Consider the following 22,826-nt stretch of genomic DNA (forward strand, 5'->3'; position numbering starts at 1 on the left):
ACATGAACGTAGTAGCTTTCATTCACCAACAGAAAATGAACTATGGTAGCAACTTACATTGTGATAGATTCACACAAGTTATGTAGATAGATTGACTAAAAATGAAATTAAGATCCTAAATCTGTATGTACAACCTTCTTCCACTGTTAACTAACCTTGTAGAGGAATATCCTGCTGCTTTGTTCAATAAGATCCATGTCTAGTGTAAAGGTTGCACAGCCATCGGGTCCAACTTCAATAGGTTTCAGGTTAGCTAGGTTTTCAATGAACTGAATAAAAGTAAACATGAAAAAAACAATGAATTATACTGAGAAACGACATTGTATGGATGAAATGTGTGTACAAATGAAAAAATGACCACTACTTTAGTATCGAGATTTACTCAGCCCCCTGAACTCTATGATCTCGGGAAAATAAGCTTGTGATATTGATAGGTTTACTGTGAATAACAATGGCATTATAACAGGCAAACCTGTGCTTGCTCTTCCTCTCTTTCCTTCTTCATCTCATTCAGTGTCTTCAGCATAAAGCGGAAGTCAGTGACTCCAAACTCCAACATGAGGCTCTCATAGTCTTTCTTGTCAGCACTTATCAAGAGTTCCCAAAACTTTGGATCTATTTCTCCATCTTCTTTCTTTTCCATTTTGGGACGGATTTTACTATTATGATAAAAACAAAAAATATTGTCAATGCTTATGTTTATAGTTAATAAAAGTTTAAATAAAGCATACACAGTTGTTACTGTTAAACCATGGCAATACCTTTTTCTCTTCAGTACAGATTTAAAATCTGAAACAGCCGCCTCTGGTTGCACCTGTGAGTCAGCTTGTGCTTTCTTGAACCCAACTAAAAGATAGAAAGATTATATTTTGAGGGAGTCTATTGTAAAGACTTGAACAAGTACATACATTGGCATAATTATGTCCGGACTTTGTTTAATCAATACATTTATTCTTATTTGATTTTTGGCTAGAAATAATGTTAAAAAAGTGCTAATCTCAAATTAACACTACCCCGCTTTCCACATAAAACTTTTTCATCTGGCCTCTTACCTTCAATAACATTGAGGACCACTGTGACCACTGCTCTTCCAAACTCATTAGCTGCAAAGCATTTGTAGGTGTCTGCTTGTTCTGGTTTTACATTGGCCATCTGTTGAAAAAACAAACACAGTTCTTGGTATGAAGTCCATTAAAGAGCTCCAGCCTGCATCCAATCATTATTTGAACAAAATGAGTGATTGATTTCATATTTCATAAATGTTTTTACAATGTATTTTCATATTATTGTGCATCCATATAATGTGGTTATTGTTCTTACTTGCCTCAAATAAGTGCTCACGTGTAGCAGTGTCATATTTTGTCACATATTTTGATGTATCTGACACATCTCCATTATTTCTGCCCCATGTCACGGTTGGTTCTGGATCTCCAATAACCAGGGCTTTGAAGAAGGCGAATTTACCTGATGAACAAGAAAGTTAAGTGCAAATAGGAAGCAATTTAGTACAGAGGCAACGTAGTTTATTCAAGTTCATTCATTTGAATTATTCAAGACGTCTTGAGAGGGGCACAAATAGAGCTGCAACTGGAAATGTTGGTTATTAACTATACACATGTACTCTATATATTTTAGCAAAAATACTTGGTGGAAAAACAATCATCATACTTGGACGATACTATAATAACTCGACTTAAGTAGGCTACAAACGCAAACACACAAATACTCTCTTATACCTGGCAGAGCTCTGTTGCAACAACATGTTGACTCCCATCAGAGGGACATAGGCGTCTTCAAAATGACTGCCCAAAAACCATTAACACCTAAAACAGGTAGCCTATAATTTCAAAACAGGCAAAGCGTCAATACAGTACTAAGATTGAATCCTTCTACACCGGCTCTGATGCTCGTCAGATGTGGCAAGGGTAGCAAACTATTACGGAATACAAAGGGAAACCCAGCCGCGAGCTGCTCAGTGACACGAGACTACCAGAAAGGCTAAATGCCTTTAATGCTCTCTTCGAGGCAAGCAACACTGAAGCATGCATGAGAGCATCAGCTGTTCCGGACAACTGTGTGATCACGCTCTCCGTGGACGATTTGAGCAAGATTTTTAAACAGGTCAACATTCACAAAGCCACGGGGAAAGACAGATTACCAGGACGTATCTTCTTTTCAACCTCTCCATGACTGAGTCTATAATACCTACATGTTTCAAGCAGACCACCACAGTACATATGCCCAAGAAAGTGAAGGTAACCTGACTAAATTATTACCGCCCTGTGGCACTCACATTGTTAGCCACAAAGTGTTTTGAAATGCTGGTCATGGCTCACCAATACCATCATCCTGGAAAACCTAGACCCACCCCAATTCGCATACCGCCCAAACAGATCCACAGATGACGCAATCTCATTTGCACTTCACACTGCCCTTTCCCACCTGGACAAAAGGAACACCTCTGTGAGAATACCGTTCATTGACTACAGCTCAGCGTTCAACACATTAGTGCCCATAAAGCTCATCACTAACTTGATCCTGGACTTCCTGACGGTCCGCCTCCAGGTGGTAAGGGTAGGCAACAACACATCTGAAAGGCTGATTGTCAACACTGGGGCCCCTCATAGGTGCGTGCTTAGTCATCTCCTGTACTCCCTGTTCACTAATGATCGCACAGCCAAACACGACTCCAATAACATCATTAAGATTACTGACGACACAACAGTGGTAAGCCTGATCACCGACAATGACGAGACAGTCTTTAAGGAGGAGGTTAGAGCCCATTAACATCAACGGGGCTGTAGTGGAGCGGTTCGAGAGTTTCAAGTTCCTTAGTGTCGACATCACCAATAAACTATTAAGGGCCAAACACAGCAAGACAGTTGTGAAGAGGGCACGACAACAACTTTTCCCCCTCAGGAGCCTGAAAATATTTGGCATGGATCAAAAAGTTCTACAGCTGCACCTTCGAGAGCATCACCACCTTGTATGGCACTGCTCGTCATCCTGTCAAAATCATCATAATGGGTGGAGCAAGATGCAGCATGGTATGGTTCCATCCTCTTTATTATGAAGCGAAACTCAAAGAAAACAATAAATGCAAAATTAAACATGAGTTGCTATAGTTCTCACAGGCTACTATACAAAGTCAAGATCCCACAAAACACAAAGGGGGAATGGCTGCCTAAATATGCCTTGCAGGAGGCTCTGGACTGAGAACCCCCACCGGAGGCTCTGGACTGAGAACCCCCACCGGAGGCTCTGGACTGCAGACCGTCGCCGGAGGCTCTGGACCGCCAACCGTCGCCGGAGGCTCTGGACCGGAGACCGTTGCCAGAGTCTCTGGACCGGGAACCATCGTTGGAGGCTCTGGCCCGGGAACTGACGCCAGAAGCTCTGGACCGGGAACTGTCGCCGGAAGCTCTGGACCAGGAACTGTCGCCGGAAGCCGGCACTGGTGGTACCTCAGGACGAGCACGAGGAGCAGGCACAGGACGTACTGGACTGAGGAGGCGCACTGGAGGCCTGATGCGTGGGGCCGGTACAGGTGGCACCGGGCTGTTGACATGCACCTCAGGGCGAGTGCGGGGAGGCACAGGACGTACAGGACTGTGGAGGCGCACTGGAGGTCTGGAGTGTAGAGCTGTTACAACGCGTCCTGGACAAATTACCACTTTCTCACGGCAAGTTTGGGAAGCTGGCACAGAACGCACTAGGCTGTGAAGGCGCACTGGGGATACAGCGCGCAGAGCCAGCGCAGGATATCCTGGAACGAGGAGGCGCACTGGAGACCAGCCGCACTGAGCTGGCACAATCCGTCCTGGACAGATACACACTTTAGCACGACAAGTGCAAGGAGCTGGCATGGAACGCACCGGGCTGTGAATGCGCACTGGAGACACAGTGCATATCACCGCAAAACATGATACCTGACCGGTCACACGCGCCCTGCGGTGAGTACAGGAGTTGCGTCTGGTTCACTCCCCTCAACTTTCGCCGCCCACTCCTCGCGCAATCTGTAACAATATTCCTACTCGGTCTCTGACTCACCCCTCAGTGTCGCCGACCACTCCGTGTGCTGCCCCCCCCAAAACATGTTTCCGGTTGTCTTTTGGGTTTGCATCGTGGCCGCGAACCTTGGCTTCGTCGTCGTCCTTCCCTCGCTGCCTCCCTTCCATGGCAGGCTTCTGTCTCCTGCCATAATCTCGTCCCACGTCCAGGATGTCCTCCACTCCTTGCTTTCCTCCTGGGCACACTGCTTGGTCTGTTTTTGGTGGGATCTTCTGTCACGATCGTTATAATGAGTGGACCAAGATGCAACGTGGTATAGTTCCATCCTCTTTATTATGAATTGAAACTTAAAGAAAACAATAAATGTACAAAATGAAACGTGAAGCCGCTATAGTTCTCACAGGCAACTATACAAAGTCAAGATCTCACAAAACACAAAGGGGAAATGGCTGCCTAAATATGATCCCCAATCAGAGACAACGATAAACAGCTGCCTCTGATTGGGAATCATACCAGGCCAACATATAAATATAATTACCTAGATGACCCAGACTAGTCACACCCTAACCAACATAGAAAATCAAAAGGCTGTAGAGCCTTACAGTCGGATGTGTCATGCCCTGACCATAGAGAGCTTTTGATTTTCTATGTTGGTTAGTGCTACTTGGTAGTGCATATGGCCCTGTACATCATAGACAGCATGGCAAGTGATACGGGAGCACCCAGTCGAGGACCAAAAGGCTCTTTAACAGCTTCTACCCCGAAACCATAAGACTGCCGAACAATTAATCAAATGGCCACGCAGATTATTTACATTTTCTTAACCTCATCTATTGAACTGTATTGTTGGTTAATAAGGGCTTATAACTAAGCATTTCACTATAAGGTCTACCTGTTGTATTAGGCGCATGTGACAAATACAATTTTACAATTTGAAAGTGATAACACAACGGCCCATAATTCCCTCATTACACATTATAATTTTAATCTATATTAATGTTAACAAAAAAAAATAAAAAATGAGAAACTAAAATAACTATTGGTGCGCAACCTTTGCCTAAAAAGCTACGAACTTCACGGGCACACGCTCTACCATTTATCTTTGTGGGGTTAGAGTAGGGATTGATTCAATATTATTCCTGCACTGCAGGTGGTGATAGAGAAAGATGGCTGATGTGGAGTTTGAACCACATGGTGGTGGAAATAAGGATGAACGGACTTTCATGCTTACCCTCCTGAATGGTCAACGAGATGGGCTTGCGGGTGAAGTCAGGGTGGCTTTTCCCATCTGGTATTTCCTCCACATACTGCGTGATCATAACTCCAGGGACTTTTGATCTCTTCTTGATCCCAACTGGTAACAGGAAATTATTGATTTATTAGTAACTTAACAGTAATCAACATTTATATTGATTAGTTTAGTTATGCAATCTCTATTTAACCAGGTGAGTTAATTGAGAAGTAATTCTCCTTTGACAAGACCATTATCACCATTACAATCATATGCTCATTTCACATGATCGATCATTAATCCCACTGCCTTTACATCCTTTGTGTGGTTTTATTAATGTATAGCCAAATAATATTCAACCGAACAACCATGCTTTATAAAACAATATGAACATTCTAACATGCAGTACCAGTCAAAAGTTTGGACAAACCTACTCAGTCAAGGGTTTTCTTAATGTTTACTACTTTATACATTGTAGAATAACAGTGAAGACATCAAAACTATGAAATAACACATCATGTAGTAAACACTTTTTTTTAAACAAATCTAAATATATTTTATATTTGAGATTCTTCAAAGTAGCCATCCTTTGCCTTGATGACAGTTTTGCACACTCTTGGCATTCTCTCAAACAGCTTCATGAAGTAGTCACCTGGAATGCATTTCAATTAACAGGTGTGCCTTGTTAAAAGGTAATTTGGGGAATTTCTTTCCTTCTTAATGTGTTTCAGCCAATACGTTTTGTTGTGACATGGTAGGGGTGGTATACAGAAGATAGCCCTATTTGGAAAAAGACCAAGTCCATATTATGGCAGAACAGCTCAAATAAGCAAAGATAAACATTAGAATTAACTGCAACTCAGAGTGCAGTCCATATAACTGATTCACAGACTTCAAGTAACAGACACATCTCATCATCAGCTGTTCAGAGGAGACTATGTGAATCAGGCCTTCATGGTTGAATTGCTGCAAATAAACCACCACTAAAGGACACCAATAATAAGAAGATACTTGCTTGGTCCAAGAAAAATGAGCAATGGACATTAGACCGGTGGAAATGTGTCCAACCCAACACACCTACAGGCTGTGTAAGCGCTATTTGAACAAGAAGGAGAGTGATTGAGTGCTGCATCAGATGACTTGGCCTCCACAATTACCTAACCTCAATGCTATTGAGATGGTTTGGGATGAGTTGGACCGCAGAATGAAGGGAAAGCAGACAACAAGTGCTCAGCATATGTGGGAACTCCTTCAAGACTGCTGGTTGAGAGAATGCAAAGCTGTCATCAAGGCAAAGGGTGGCTACTTTGAAGAATCTCAAATATATTTTGATTTGTTTAACACTTTTTTGCTTACTACATGATTCCATTTGTGTTATTTTAAAGTTTTGATGTCTTCAATATTATTTTACAAAGTAGAAAATAGTACAAATAAATAAATGGGTAGGTGAGTCCAATCTTTTGACTGGTACTGACATATTAAAATATTCCACATTATCAGTAATTGAATTATGTTTTGATGATCTTAGAACACATCCACGTAAAACCATACGTCATCAAACCGCACATATATTAGATACCTATTAGAATGTTTGATGTTATAGTGTATTGAATCATTTTTGGATCATTTCTTCTCCTCGAGCATCCATGCTTGTACATACATTTGTGACAACAGATATGCGATAAAGCATATCCACGTACGTAAAACCGTACGCCATCGAACAGAACAAACCCGTTGCACATTAGGTGAATTCTTCATGCCTCAGAAGTAACAGTGAGGGGAACAAGCCTTTAGAGTTCCCCTTGCCTACCTCCTTCTTTTTCGAAAACGTCTGAGACAGGACCTGCTCATGTAAAGTTGGGAAAGCATATACAGGACACATGTGAGCAGGGTACTGTTAAAAATGCCAAATGGACTGGACTGAGGCTTAAGACTTGAGTATTAGAAAAGACATAGATATTGTGACACACTTTACAATATACACACACAAAAAAAGGAAATGCAAAACAAATGTCTGAAGACTGCAATCAACTGCATTACATGTTTCAGTAATCCGTTTGATGTTGAACACAGATGACTTCCCAACATACATATGTTGATCATCATGGGCATCTTGTGATGTTTGTTGTGTTGATGTTGGTTTTGTCTTTTACCCATAACTGTAACTGATTTGAAGATGTATATCCCATGTATTGGACCATGTTCCATACATGTTTTCTACTACTGAGAATGTATCATAGACCAGGCGGTGTTATGTCCTCTACGTGAGAATGTATCATAGACCAGGCGGTGTTATGTCCTCTGTGTGAGAATGTATCATAGACCAGGCGGTGTTATGTCCTCTATGTGAGAATGTATCATAGACCAGGCGATGTTATGTCCTCTACATTATCTCCCTTGACTGAAGGGTTTCATAGTTTTTCTCCGTAATGTATGTTATACTGTGTCAGGTAATTGTTGCTTTTTGTTCTTGCATTGATGCATTCTACAATGCAACTGTCATATCTGCAATCTTTCATTTCATTCTCTTTAAAACTGGCTTGTGCTTTTATTGATCTCGGTCCAAATAACCACGACCATGCTTAACACAGTATGTATATTCTAACATATTAGATGTTAGAATATACCTTGTTAAATTTTTTAAAATCATATTTAACTGTTCATTTCTTCTCCTCGAGGATCCATGCTTACACATTGTGTAAGTGACAGCTTAGATCAGATCAGATATGCAGTAGAACGTATGGGGCGGCAGGGTAGCCTAGTGGTTGGAGCGTTGGACTATTAACCGAAAGATTGCAAGTTCAAATCCCCGAGCTGACAAGGTACAAATCTGTCGTTCTGCCCCTGAACAGGCAGTTAACCCACTGTTCATAGGCTGTCATTGAAAATAAGAATTTGTTCTTAACTGACTTGCCTAGTAAAAATATATATATATATCCCTGTATGTAAAACTGTACATTGTTGTACATAGCAAAACCATTTTCGTCCTCCATGCCTCGACAGTGAGGGGGAACAGAAGTGCTTTTTCCCCCCGCCTACCTTCGTCAAACTTGTCTTAGACTGGACATGCTATTGTGAAGCACATAGATACATAGAGCACATAGATCCAGATATAAGTAGGGTGTTGTTAAAATATAAAATGGACTGGACTGACACACAGTATTAGGAAATTAAGACATTCAAACTGCATTGTATCTTTGCAATACACATAACAACAAAAGAGGGGGAAAAGGAAATACAACACTAAAAAGACTGTGTCCAAATGGAATACAGTTAATGACAATGAACAATAGAGGATGCTTCGTGAAGGTCCGTTAAAGAGCACATTAACATGGGCTACATTATAAATGCACGTTCTAGGTATTGGATGCCATCTCTCTTGCTTGATGTTGATATTGATTTGTGCCCGTCACTGTAATTCATTTGGAGATTCCTCTCTACAGTTCAGGCCCCATTCTATACATTCAAGACGATGTTATGTCTTCTCTGATATCAGATTTGAGTGAAGGGTTTATAGTTTTCCCGAAAGGGCTTCAGCTCTATATTTCAATTTTTAGGGTGTCAGATAATCGTGTTGTTCCCTTGCATTGATGTGTTCCCCTGATTATGTCGTCCCACAGTTGACAACCAATTGTAGTTGGTTGTCGCTTAGAGGCTTAATGGCCAACAGGAGGTATGTGATGTGATTTAGGCTCTTCGGGCTGATGTTTTTCTTCAATGGATGAAAGTTACTGCGCTGCATGGTGCATTGAGCTGTGTTCAGTAGTCTTGTTGTCATTTCGTTGTCTTCAAAATTCCTTTGACGCTGTCATTCTGTTGTGGGTAGTCTACGTCATCCCCTTTGGAATCAGATTAACTTTCTACTGCAGACAGGGAACTGAAAGAATGTACTGGTAGTAGTACACAAATGTAGTAAGATGAGGAGGATGATGGTGGTTATATGATGATGTTATTATTAAGCTAATGTCTACAAGTAAAGCAAGAGTGACTATATACTCTTGATTGAAGATGTTGTTGACAGTGTTTTCTGGCATCCATTCATCTGGTTTTCTCGACCTTCACCTGCAGAGAATGTGGGGGAAAACATTATCTACTACATACCTTGGCCAGTGGCCGTCTGGTCCGCGACCTTTGCTTTCTTTTTCCACATCTTGGAAGTTTTGGTTGCTGGGTAGACTCTGCAGAATATCTTCAACTTTAATAGATAGAGAAACAGATTATTCTATTATTGGATTGAGCATTGGAAGCAATATGGTGTCACAAGACCTAAGAGAGTTAATGAGTACAGTACATATGATCCCTCTCTCTTGATTTCCATGTTATTTCTGTCCCATGATCCTGTGGGAGACCATTAAGAATGGTATTTTGTTTTATTCTCTCTACATTTCTCTTTTATTTTGCCTCCTCTGATTGAGCGCTGGTTTACAGGTCGTCACATGCCATTGACATTGATTTAACATCTAAGGTTTTTTTAAGTTGCACGTGGGGTGAGGACATGAAACATGACCATCTGGGATAGTTTGTCAGGCTGCGGTATATCTTTACTGCTTGCTAAAAGTCTTCCTTTTCTGCTGATCAACCAAGGCATTGCTTCCCAACCCTGGTCTTCCCAACCCTCAACAGTACACAGTTTCATTGTAGCCCTGGACCACCACACCTCATTCAACTCATTGAGGGCTTGATGATTAGGTGACAAGTTGAATCAGGTGTGCTTGTCCAGGATTACAATAGAAATGTATACTGTTGGGGGTACTGGAGGACCAGCGTTGGGAAACACTGAACCAAGGTATTAATTGAGTGCAGTGACTCAAAATTGAAGGGTAATGTATAATGTGTGTGTACCCGGTGTAGGACTTTTAAAGACGTACTGCAGGAGAACCATAGAGAATTCATTGTGCGAATAGTTTTCCAAATCGACCATCTACAATGTGTATTGCTTGTGTACCCAGTCTACTACCTCTAAAGACAGACTGTACTGTTACTGTATAGGATTGTCCATTTTAGAAATGGTCTGATTTCCTCATATTAAGAGTTATTTTCCTACATTAAGTATATACAAAATGTCATTGGTTAAATGTGCAGTAGATGTCACTAAGAGCACCCTCCTGGACGCTTTTATTACCCAGATGGTTTGCTACTCTAAGACAGCTGAATGTATTGCTATACCAAAATAGATAGACTGGAGGCTCTGATGGCTCTGATGTGTAATGGATATAAAGGGGTTCACATGAAGTGGTTTTACAGTAAAACTTCAATCGGTAATCACAACCAGCGCTTATTAGAAACAGGCTTCTATTTGAGCCATGCGTCTATTTCCTTAATGCACACAGGTTTTGCTCAATAAAATGTTGAAAAGACTACCACACTGGTTATTGTGACCAATATTAACAGTGTAAAATGAATAATAAAAGAAAGACTAAGCTGCCTATCATACACCCCGGGTTTCACACTTCAGCACCATGGAGAGTGTGTGCCGATAAACAATTCATTTAGACCCTGTGTTTATTTGAAACAGGCATTTACTTCCTGAAATGTGTATTGATCCCCGGGACAGGCGACTATTTGAGGCTGCGTTTAATTGAAGTTATACAGTATTTATGCAAAACAGAGCTCTCAAACCCTGCTCTAAGAAAGCGTCCCTCTTATAGGTTTTCACCCCCCCAGAAAAAAAAATAGAGCTGATGTTGCATTAATATAGTGTTGCATTAATATAGTGTTGCATCAATATAGTGTTGTATTGCATGACATTTTTCAAATGAGAAAAAAGGGGCACTGGAGAGAAAAGGTTGGGATCGCCTGCTCCTGGTTGTACCAGACCAGGTGGCTTTCTGTAGGAAACTCTATCTAATAGTTTTTCCCACACATCCTAAGTGTTCCCCGATGATAGAATAGTATTCCTCCTTTGGCTGGAAGCCTCTAGATTGAGGGGCAATATGTTTGCTCAAGGAATGTGATGTTTACATGGTTTGAGGTGTCCCTGCACTTGTTGAGGTCTCAACTAAATCTTGGGTTGGAAAAAAGGAAGCGCATGGGCCATGCTGGAACTGTCATAAATAGAAGGCTTTGAAATATTTAAATGTAGCAAGTGTGTTAGTATGTAACCAGTAGGCTACTGTATTTAGGAGAGGTTATTAACAACCATGGAAAAGGATACAAGTCAAAGTTGAAATGTTTCAGAATTGGTGGATAGATTGAAACAAGAAACAACATTTTCATCACGCAGGCCTAATTGTTAGTTTGTTGTACAGTCAACTTGTGGTTTATTTTCATGTTTTTTTTAAATATTGAAATGGTTTGGGATTTCAAACTATTAGTGCTACTTTTACTGCATAACAATGTAGGTACTGTTAAACTTGGCCGTATGGTGGGTCTGTCACATGGAGTCTATAAAGAAGATTTTGATTTAATATCTGAGGAAATTCAACACGGCTTGTTATACATATGTATGATATTCTAGGGTTTCCTAGTCGAGGCCTTTCGAAGAAGAGCATGTTACAGTACATTGACATATGATACATCACATGCCACGTAAAACTATGATCATCCTATCACAAAGGTGCCATAAATGCCATAAATCACATTTGACCTGTGTGATGAGTAAGCCCAACTAAAACCTGCTCAAAATAGAATATTCAGTAATTTCTCTCTGGAAATTCATAATTAAAATAAAAACAATTGTAGATGTTTAATTCAGTTAAATTCCAAGGCCATCATTAAAAGTAAAGCAATATTATGATTATGTCACAATAATATCCATTATGTAGTTTTAGGATTTGGTTTACCCCATATTTCTCTCCCGTCATTCTGACTACTAAAATAACCACACATGGGTCCCAACACCACTTAACAGAGTTGACAAAAACAGTAATCCCATGACCAGTTGGTTGGTGTCTTCTAAATGAAGTGTTAATCTTGGGACCATTGATGGTGCATAGTGTGAATTAGCAGTTTTTCAAAGCTTCCCCTCTCTTGGCGCTCAGGCAGTTGAAAATGAGCCACTTGGCCAGTGACTGACAGGACACTTAGTGCCAGCCTCCATGCCACAGCAAGGGTCGGTTTTTATGGGACCACGTGGCTCACAGTGCACCTTAATGTTAACGCAGCCACCTGCTTATGTGACCAGGGCTGGAATACTGTTCTTAATGCCCGGAGTGCAGTGTTTAATGACCTAGTCATTATTGAAATAACTTAAGGTGGGTCATGGTCAGGTTCAGAAAGCCTGGAAAGGGCAAAACTTCAGGGGTTCTGGATCAAAAAGGGGCTTAGGAGGTGGAAGTGGCAGGGAGACGTGACAATGGGCATGGTCGGGCCGTCAGCGCGGCTGAATTTTAGGGCACATTTCAGAGGGCCCCATCATGAGAGAAAATGTAGAATTTTTAAGCCAATTTACTGCAGATCTAAACATTTCTCTATGTAGTTGAGATACATTTGTTCAGGTTTTAAAGCTATTTTTCTCCAATTCTTCATATTTTGCCATGGAACTGAGAAACTTTTAAAATTAATTTCCTGCAATTCTAACTATTTTGCCATGGGTAATTATGTGTTATTTAGCTCAAACATAACAACAAAATCAACCGTGCTAAATTCATTGTTCATGGAATTTTAATTTCTCCCTGGCTGTATAGCTTTTATTTGACTTATTGCTAGTTCTCAAATGTTTCCCAAAACGATTTAGGTCCATGATCTTTTCTATATACTTTATATCTGGATTTAAATAATTTAAGTTTACACTGAAATCATTTTTCCACCTGAAAATGTGTTTTTAAAATATAATTATAAAAATATAATAATAAAAAAATAATTATGCATACATATATATATATATATATATTGCACTGTTTGGATTAAAATCTCCCACATACTAGATTCAGCTTGCTCCTAGCAGAACTCGGCTAGGAAAACCAAAAAAAGAAAGATAAATCAAGAAATCTGTAATTGTGAAATATTTGCATCTAGTCGTGAAATTTTGCATCTAACAAGCTGACCACACTGCACGCGTCGCATGTGCAAGTGTTGCAAAAATAAATGCATACATACTTTATTAAATTAATGCACCACACTGCTCATGTGCGTCAATGAGCGTTTGCGTAGCCACGCGCTAAAATATAACTTTGGTTCTATCTGTAACGCTTGACGATCTGCAAATCCAACCTCTCCCATCTCTTCCCTATTTTTTAGGAGCAAATACCCACATGGGTGATTAACTGAGGTCCAGACTCCAGTCCAGTTGGTGGTGGTAATGCACCTTAAAGTTGGTTGCCAACAGCGATGTGAAGTCCAACATAGTAAAAGAAGCCTGAAGGAGGAGGGATTACTGGAAATAAACTTGTTTTACCCTTTTATCTGTGGATTCGTTGTCGGAGTAGAGGACCTTGTGCATTTCAAATAAAATAACAACCCATTTTGTATATCCCAGGACAACAGCAAGCACCAATGTTGCATTTTTCCCAACACCAGTCTATGATGACATATGTTATAAAGGATGCATAAGCCTTGAGGGCAGCATACTGTAGACATTCAGCATGAATGGGTCAGGGGGTAGAGGGATGTAAAGTTAATCATATTTTACCAAATGACAAACAAATGTTTGCCAATAGCAGCAAGAAATACTGCTCACTCAAATAGCTAAATGGATCAATTTATCCTGTATTGGATGGTAATTACCTTGTATGCTCTTGTATTAGTATTCTTAAGCATTAGAATATCCACTAACTATATAACGCGGTCAACTATGTAAACTAGAGGTATGATCATACTCTTAAAATAAATTGAGTGTGACTCCTCTCCTTGTGACTGCAAAATCTCATGACATGACAATTTACCCTGCAGTGCAATTCATTACTATGAATTAATTATTAACTTTAATGTAATTTAAATTAACATTCATTAACATTTTTCTCTTTGTGAGCATTTATACAACGTAGGAAGCTATGAAATATATATTTGTAAAAATCTTATACTGTCTGAGATTTTTATATTCAACAGCAATTACACCAAAAATATATACATTAACATAATAATTGCATGTTTTATTCTACAGGGCTCTTTAAGTAATATTAAATAGAATGCAATATGAATGAGCAGACTTTCAGAGTAGGACAACTTCTTTGATATGCCATAATACATTACAGGTCCTATTGAAGGGCAGAAAATGACTTAAGTCCCTTTTCAGCCACAGCACAGGGAGCTGTTGTGATAAGGACTATGGCCAAAGTCACCACAATTAACACCTCCGTTTAAGCCTTGCTGCTAAGGATGAGATGGACGATGGACTTACCTCTCAGCACGCTTAGTTGTGATCCTCTCCAGCCGTGCTTCTTCCCAGTCTGATATTCGAGTGCAGCCTCACAGGTCTACAAGCTAATAAATCCTTTTAGGAATGCCAGTGATTCTGCAACAAGCCTCCTCGTTCTCAGAGTGCCTGCCAAGCAAGGGGTTGCCTATATGTTTTTGGCTGAAATGGCAACCACAGCGAGGGGAGGGGATATTCATCCCAGCTTAATTACTTTTGACGGCTAACTTGTGGTCCTCTGTAGCTCAGTTGTTAGAGCATGGCTCTTGCAACACCAGGATAGTGGGTTTGAATTCCGGGACCACCTGTATGTAAGATGTATGACTGGAAGTCGCTTTGAATAAAAGCATCTGCAAAATGTCATTTATTATTATTATCATGATTATTATGATTATTATTATTATAATAAATGTACTGTTTGCAGATGCTTGTTGTTTAATGTTCCAGTAAAGTGTAGTTCCTTCATTATGCATCAGACTGAAACTAGAGAGTGTATTTTCTCGTCTCTTAGCTGATCTGTCTTGGTTGACGTTATGGATGGTGCCAATGCAAACATGGGAGAATTGATAAAAACATTGGTAAGGAAACAGTTTGGGCTACTTTTGTTTGCAAAGAGATCATGCTTATGTTTCTTAAAATGAATAATTTTGTCATGTCTTGGAGTGAAAGGAATGGTCTGGATAAAATGGTGTACGCTATGCATGCTCCTCTTCTTTGATTTGGCAATGCAATGCGAGAAGTGGATCTTAGCAATTATGCCTTTAACAAGTTGTGAGTCAGCTCTTTTCTTCTGTGGTGCCCTAATGCAGTACAGTTTGTGAGGTGATTGTCTGCAGGTGCCAGAGAGGTTAATGTAGTTAAACTCAAGGTTGCCAGTGAGTTGGAATTTAATTTGGGATTTAACAACCACATTACAACCTATTTTGCTATTTATTGACCTGTGAGTGAGGATGGTCTCGAGTAAAGAGGAAAGTTCAATGGACGTGCTAATCATAATTCTAATCTTATAAAATGGGCACACTGTCAGGAGAGGACCTGACTTAACATGTTGTTAGCAGAGAAGTCATGTATTTTCTGGCTTGTTTTATGAGGTAGTAATCTAGCCAAAGGTTACCCTAAAGCGTGAGAGTATGTTGCATCATGTTCACTTTAAGATCTGGGATGATAACAGGTCCACACCGCTGCAAAAGATCATAGGCTAGACTGAAGAAGTGAGGTGAAATAGAGGAGCCATCATTGGAAAATATACACTGACTGAACAACCTTAAAAACATTTTAATGACCGCCCCTTTTTTTAAATGTTCTCCTAAAATGACATACCCAAATCTAACTGCCTTTAGCTCTGGCCCTGAAGCAAGGATATGCACATTATTGGTACCATTGGAAAGGAAACACCTTGAAGTGTGTGGAAAGGTGAAAGGAATATAGGAGAATATAACACAATAGATCTGGTACAAGATAATACAAAGAAAATAAAAACATTTAAAAAAAACATTTTTTGTACCATCATCTTTGAAATGCAAGAGAAAGGCCATAATGTATTATTCCAATTTAGATGTTGGCCACTAGGTGGTAGCAGTGTATGTGCAAAGTTTTAGAATGATCCAATGAACCATTGCATGTCTGTTAAAAATGTTGTATCAAGACTGCCCAAATCTGTCTAATTTGTTTATTAATAACTTTTCATGTTCTAAACTGTGCACTCTCCTCAAACAATAGGATGGTATTATTTTACTGTAATTGTAACGGCGTTCTTCGTTTGTCAAAAGAGAGTCGGACGGAAATGCAGCGTAGTGGTTACTCATGACTTTAATAGAAAATAGTGAGGCGCACAGAAGGCCTGGTGCGTGGTGCTGGAACTGGTGCTACAGGATCGAGGACACGCACAGGAAGCCTGGTGCGGGGAGCTGCTACCGGAGGACTGGTGTGTGGAGGTGGCTCTGGATAGACCGGACCGTGCAGGCGCACTGGAGCTCTTGAGCACCGAGCCTGCCCAAGCTTACCTGGCTCGATGCCCACTCTAGCCCGGCCAATAGGAAGGGCTGGTATGAACCGCACCGGGATATGCACCCGCACTGGAAACACTGTGCGCTCCATAGCATAACACGGTGTCTGCCCGGTCTCTCTAGCCCACCGGTGAGCACAGGGAGTTTGCGCAGGTCTCCTACCTGGCATAGCCATACTCCCATTAAGCCCCCCCTCAATAATTTTGGGGGGCTGCTTTTCGGGCTTCCATCCGCATCGTCGTGCTGCCTCCTCATACCAGCGCCTCTCCTTTTCCCCGCCTCTATTTCTTCCTTGGGACGGCGATATTCTCCCGGCTGCGCCCAGGGTCCTTTTCCGTCTAATATCATCTCCCAAGACCAGAAGTCCTTATATTGCTGCTCCTCACAATTAACAGGGAGAGTAGGCTCAGGTCTGACTCCTGACTCAGCCACTCTCTCTCTGCGCCCTCCTCCAATAAATATTTGGGGGTTACTTTCGGTTTTCGCTCTGTACCGCCGTCTCTTTTTTTAGACTCCATTCGCCTATAGCCCTCTTCGCATTGCTCCAGCGAATCCCAGGCGGGCTCCTGCACTCTCTCTGGGTCGGCCGCCCACCTGTCGATTTCTTCCCACGTCGTATACTCCATGCCTCTGCTCTCCATAACGTCCTCCCTTCGCTGTTCAAGCTGTCGCTGCCTGTTAACACGCTGCTCGGTGTGGTGGGTGATTCTGTCACGGCGTTCTTCGTTTGTCAAAAGAGAGTCGGACCGAAATGCAGCGTAGTGGTTACTCATGACTTTAATAGAAAAAAAGTGACACATGAAATAACGATACAAAAATACAAAACAACAAACGGAACGTGAAACCTAATTACCGCCTATCTGGTGAAACTACACAGAGACAGGAACAATCACCCACAAAATACAAAGAGAAACCAGGGTACCTAAATACGGTTCCCAATCAGAGACAACGAGAATCACCTGACTCTGATTGAGAACCGCCTCAGGCAGCCAAGCCTATACAACACCCCTAATCAGCCGCGATCCCAAATACTACAAACCCCAATACGAAAGTACAATAACATAAACCCATGTCACACCCTGGCCTGACCAAATATATAACGAAAACACAAAATACAATGACCAAGGCGTGACAGTAATAGCTACTGTAAATTGGACAGTGCAGTAAGATGTACAAGAATTTAAGCTTTCTGCCAATATCAGATATGTCTATGTCCTGTGAAATGTTCTTGTTACTTTCAACCTCATGCTAATCGCATTAGCCTACATTATCTCAACTGTCCTTTGGAAGGGAACCACCAATCCTGAATAAATTAAAGGATGAATTTACTTTATGAACAACCTCATCTGTATATCGTATGCAAAATATGTTATAGAAATGTCCAGACATTTTTATTCGATTTTACTTTTTTTAACATTTCATTTTCAAACCCTTTTTTATCATATCCAATTGGTAGTTACAGTCTTGTCCCATTGTGCAACTCACGTACCGACTCAGGAGAGGCAAAGGTCGCAGCCGCAGTGGTTCTTGACACAACACATGCTTAACCCGGAAGCCAGCTGCACCAATGTTTCGAAAGAAACACCATACACCTGGCGACCGTGTCAGTGTGCATGCGTCCGGTCCACCACAGGAGTCGCTAGAGCGCAATGGGAATAGGACATTGTTCAGGGATTTTTATGAATAATGACTAAATTATGAATACATTTCAATCAGAACTATGACTAAACAGAATACTACTATGTTATTGTATGGATGTATGAATCTTATTATAATCATAATACTGAATGTAATGTGTGTAGTTTTAATCTAGAAGGACTGTCTGTTCCTTGCTAGAAACTAATGGAGTTATCGTCAGATTGGCTAGAATGCTGTGTTCCTTACAGGACATCTTATCTCTACACAGGGAGAGGAGAGACCTTGGGCTAGTAGTCAATTATTTAACAGGTGGTGGACGATGTGGGAAGGCTTGTGAACTATACTGCCATTGTATCGGAGTGGAGGATGACCTATGATGTCATTTTTAGTTTATAACCTGTTGTAAATTGTACCATGATCAGTACTCTTGAGAATAAAAGCTATTGATTGGTCTCTGTCTATTTCATGCAAATAAGTATCTTACAAATTCTTATAAATGGGCAGAGTGTAATAACTGAATTGGTTGATAATCATATAGGAATTTAATTCCTTTAACAGACATTGCGGTCGGCCAATACCTCCACTAACCTGGACGACGCTGGGCCAATTATGCATCTCCTCATGGGCCTCCCGGTTGCAGCCGGCTGCAGTATCAAACCATGATCTGTAGTAAAGCAGCTTCCTTAGACCACTGCGCCACTCGGGAGGCCTGATTTGACTTGTTTTCATGAAACGTACCTCAACCACTGATTTTGACTTCCTCATCTCTGTTCTGCAGTATGGATGCCAAAATCAAACATTTACAAAAGCTCCCCAAAACACAATTTTTTAATGAATATGCCCTCAGTATAGTGATGTAGGTCTTTTGATGTTGTACACATGAAATTATGTCATTCAGAACTTTATCCACAACATGATATACAATTGTTTTAGTGCAAGTTGGAGGTATACTGACAAACCCGGCCTGCACAGCTGTATAGGGGAAATGGCTTTATTTCTTAATACATATCTTTGTAGATGACACAACATGGACTGCAAGCAACTTTCAACATCTGAAGTGTGCTGGACACAATCCCAATCATGCAATCAAGAACTGGTTGGAACTTACAGTATAATGAAGAAACGCAGGAACTGGTTGTTACATCGAATTCAGGCACTGGTTGGAATTTAGAAAGCAGGAACTAGTTGGAGAAGAGGTATTCGGAGTGGACTTCTAGTCCGATTCAGGAGGCGTGCACACCATCCACCATACTCGTTAATATTCAGTCCCTGGACAATAATGTAGACAAGCTCAGGGTGAGGATCTCCTTCCAGACATCAGGGACTCTTACATAGTCTCTTTCACAGAATCATAGCTCTCTCCAGATATACTGTCCCCATCCATACAGCTGGGTTCTCAGTGCATCGCACAGGCAGGACATAAAAATATATATTTAAATAGGCAAGTCCGTTAAGAACAAATTCTTATTTTCAATGATGGCCTAGGAACAGTGGGTTAACTGCCTTGTTCAGGGGCAGAACAACAGATTTGTACCTTTTCTGCTCAGGGATTTGATCTTGCAACCTTTCGGTTACTAGACCAACACTCTAAACACTAGGCTACCTGCTGCCCCAAATTAAGAACTATCCGGAAGAAGAAAGGTTGAGGTGTATGTTTCTAGATTAACTACTCATGGTGTGATTGTGATAACGCACAGGAACTCAAGTACTTTTGCTCACCCAACCTAGCATGTCTCACAATCAAATGCCGACCGTATTACCTTTAAAGAGAACTCTCTTCGGTTATAGTTACATCCGTGTATACCCCCCCTCAAGTCGATACCACGGTGGCCCTCAAGGAACTACATTGGACTTTGTGCAAACTGGAAACCACATATCCTGTCGTATTTATTGTAGCTGGGTACTTTAACAAATCAACTTAGAGGAAAATGCTACCGAAGTTCTATCAACACATTACCTGCAGTACTCCCCCTTCAAAAACTTTCGACCACTGTTACTCTCCCTTCAAAAACTTTCGACCACTGTTACTCTCCCTTCAAAAACTCTCGACCACTGTTACTCTTCCTTCCGGGATGACTACAAGGTCCTTCCCTCCCATCAGCAAATCATATCATGACTCCATTCTGCTTCCTATAGGCAGAAACTCAAACAGGAAGTATCCATGCTAAGTTCTCTTCAATGCTAGTCTGACCAATCAGAATCCATGTTTCAAGATTGTTTTGATCACGCGGACTGGGATACGTTCCGGGTTGCCTTTTAAAATAACAATGACGTATACACTGACAAGGTGACTGAATTCATCAGGAACTATAGAGGGGATGTTTTTCCCACTGAGATTATTAAAACCTACCCAAACCAAAAACCATAGAAAAATGGCAGAACATTTGCAAAAATTGAAAGGGTGAACCACCACATTTAACCAAGGCAAGGTGACTGGGAATATGGTTGAATACAAAACAGTGCAGTTATGCCCTCTGTAAGGTAATCAAACAGGCAAAATTTCAGTACAGAGACAATGGAGTCACAATTCAACAGCTCAGACACAAGATGTAAAGTTGAAGTCGGAAGTTTACATACACTTAGGTTGGAGTCATTAAAGTATTTTTTTTTCCAATAATTGTTTACAGACAGATTATTTCACTTATAATTCACTGTATCACAATTCGAGTGGGTCAGAAGTTTACATACACTAAGTTGACTGTGCCTTTAAACCCTGTAGGCTGTCTAGTCATTGTTGGTAATTAGGCCTACTGCTGTTGTGTCGTCTGCAAACTTGATGATTGAGTTGGAGGCGTGCATTGCAACGCAGTCATGGGTGAACAGGGAGTACAGGAGGGGGCTGACCACACACCCTACATACACTAAGTTGACTGTGCCTTTAAACAGCTTCTTATAGGCTAATTGACATCATTTGAGTGAATTGGAGGGGTACCTGTGGATGTATTTCAAGCCGCACCTTCAAACTCAGTGCCTCTTTGCTTGACATCATGGGAAAGTCAAAAGAATTCAGCCATGGGAAAGTCAAAAGAATTCAGCCAATTCCGTAAGTCTGGATACCACGCTCATCTGTCTGGATACCACGCTCATCTGTACAAACAATAGTATGCAAGTATAAACACCATGGGTCCAGGCAGACGTCATACCGCTCAGAAAGGAGATGCATTCTGTCTCCTAGAGATGAATCTACATTGGTGCGAAAAGTGCAAATCAATCCCAGAAAAACCGCAAAGGACCTTGTAAAGATGCTGGAGGAAACAGGTACAAAAGTATCTATTTCCCCAGTAAAATGAGTCCTATATCGACATAACCTGAAAGGCCACTCAGCAAGGAAGAAGCCACTGCTCAAAAACCGCCATAAAAAAGCCAGACTACGGTTTGCAACTGAACATAGACATAAGATCATACTTTTTGTAGAAATTTCCTTTGGTCTAATGAAATAAAAATAGAACTGTTTGGCCATTGTTATGTTTGGAGGAAAAAGAGGGAGACTTGCAAGCCCGAAGAACACCATCCCAACCATGAAGCATGTGGGTGGCAGCATCATGTTGTGGGGGTGATTTGCTGCAGGAGGGACTGGTGCACTTCACCAAATAGATGGCATGATGAGGATGGAAAATGATGTAGATATATTGAAGCAACATCTCAAGACATCAGTCAGGAACTTAAAGCTTGGTCACAAATGCTTTATCCAAATGGACAATGACCCAAAGCATACTTCCAAAGTTGTGGAAAAATGGCTTAAGGACATCAAATTCAAGGTATTGGAGTGGCCATCACAAAGCCCTGACCCTATCCTATAGAAAATGTGTGGGCAGAACTGAAAAAGCATTTGCGAGCAAGGAGGCCTACAAACCTGACTCAGTTAAACCAGCTCTGTCAAGAGGAATGGGCCAAAATTCACAAAACCTATTGTGGGAAGCTTATGGAAGGCTACCCAAAATGTTTGACCCAAGTTAAACATTTTAAAGGCAATGCTACCAAATACTAATTGATTGTATGGGAATGTGATGAAAGAAATAAAAGCTGAAAAAAATGTATTCTTCAGATTCTTAAAATAAAGTGGTGATCCTAACTGACCCAAAACAGGAAATTTGTACTACGATTAAATGTTAGGAATTGTGAGACGCTGAGTTTAAATGTATTTGACAAAGGTGTATGTAAACTTCCGACTTCAACTGTGTGTGGCAGATACTCCAGACAATCACAGATTACAAACCAGCCACACCGTGGACACTGTCTTGCTTCCGGACAAGCTAAACACCTTTGCCCCCTTTGAGGATAACCACCGACGTGGCCTGCTCTCAAGGACGGTGGGCTCTCGTTCTCGATGGCCGACATGAGTGAGACATTTAAGCGTGTTAACCTTCGCAAGGCTGCCGGCCCAGACTTCATCCCCAGTCGCGTCCTCAGAGCATACGCAGACTAAGTATCTGGTGTGTTTCGGACATATTAAATATTTCCCTATCCCAGTCTGCTGTCCCCACTTGCTTCAAGATGTCCACCATTGTTCCTGTACCCAAGAAGGTAACTGAACTAGATGACTATTGCCCCGTAGCACTCCCTTCTGTTGTCATTAAGTGCTTTGAGAGGCTAGTTAAGGATCATATCCCCTTCACCTTACCTGACACCCTAGACCGACTTCAATTTG

General features: G+C 41.1%; 1 protein-coding gene across 7 annotated transcripts in view; it reads right to left on the minus strand.

The window, feature by feature from the left end:
* The window catches only part of igfn1.4 (immunoglobulin like and fibronectin type III domain containing 1, tandem duplicate 4), a 35,847-nt gene extending 21,178 nt beyond the window's left edge, over positions 1–14,669 (minus strand). For 5 of the 7 annotated variants that reach the window (XM_046312697.1, XM_046312696.1, XM_046312695.1 and 2 more), the window contains exons 1-9: positions 14,520–14,669; positions 9,344–9,437; positions 7,053–7,085; positions 5,243–5,365; positions 1,325–1,464; positions 1,053–1,152; positions 762–846; positions 473–659; positions 156–269 (exon numbers count right to left, since the gene is read on the minus strand). In XM_046312697.1, coding sequence (XP_046168653.1) covers positions 156–269; positions 473–659; positions 762–846; positions 1,053–1,152; positions 1,325–1,464; positions 5,243–5,365; positions 7,053–7,085; positions 9,344–9,392 — 831 coding nt within the window. In that variant the 5' untranslated portion in view covers positions 9,393–9,437; positions 14,520–14,669. The remainder of the gene's footprint in view (positions 1–155; positions 270–472; positions 660–761; positions 847–1,052; positions 1,153–1,324; positions 1,465–5,242; positions 5,366–7,052; positions 7,086–9,343; positions 9,438–14,519) is intronic. The other 2 variants (XM_046312698.1, XM_046312693.1) reach the window with 1 other exon arrangement.
* Positions 14,670–22,826: the final 8,157 nt, after the last annotated feature.

The sequence above is a fragment of the Oncorhynchus gorbuscha genome, linkage group LG18, assembly GCF_021184085.1.
Source record: "Oncorhynchus gorbuscha isolate QuinsamMale2020 ecotype Even-year linkage group LG18, OgorEven_v1.0, whole genome shotgun sequence".
Classification (NCBI taxonomy): domain Eukaryota; kingdom Metazoa; phylum Chordata; class Actinopteri; order Salmoniformes; family Salmonidae; genus Oncorhynchus; species Oncorhynchus gorbuscha.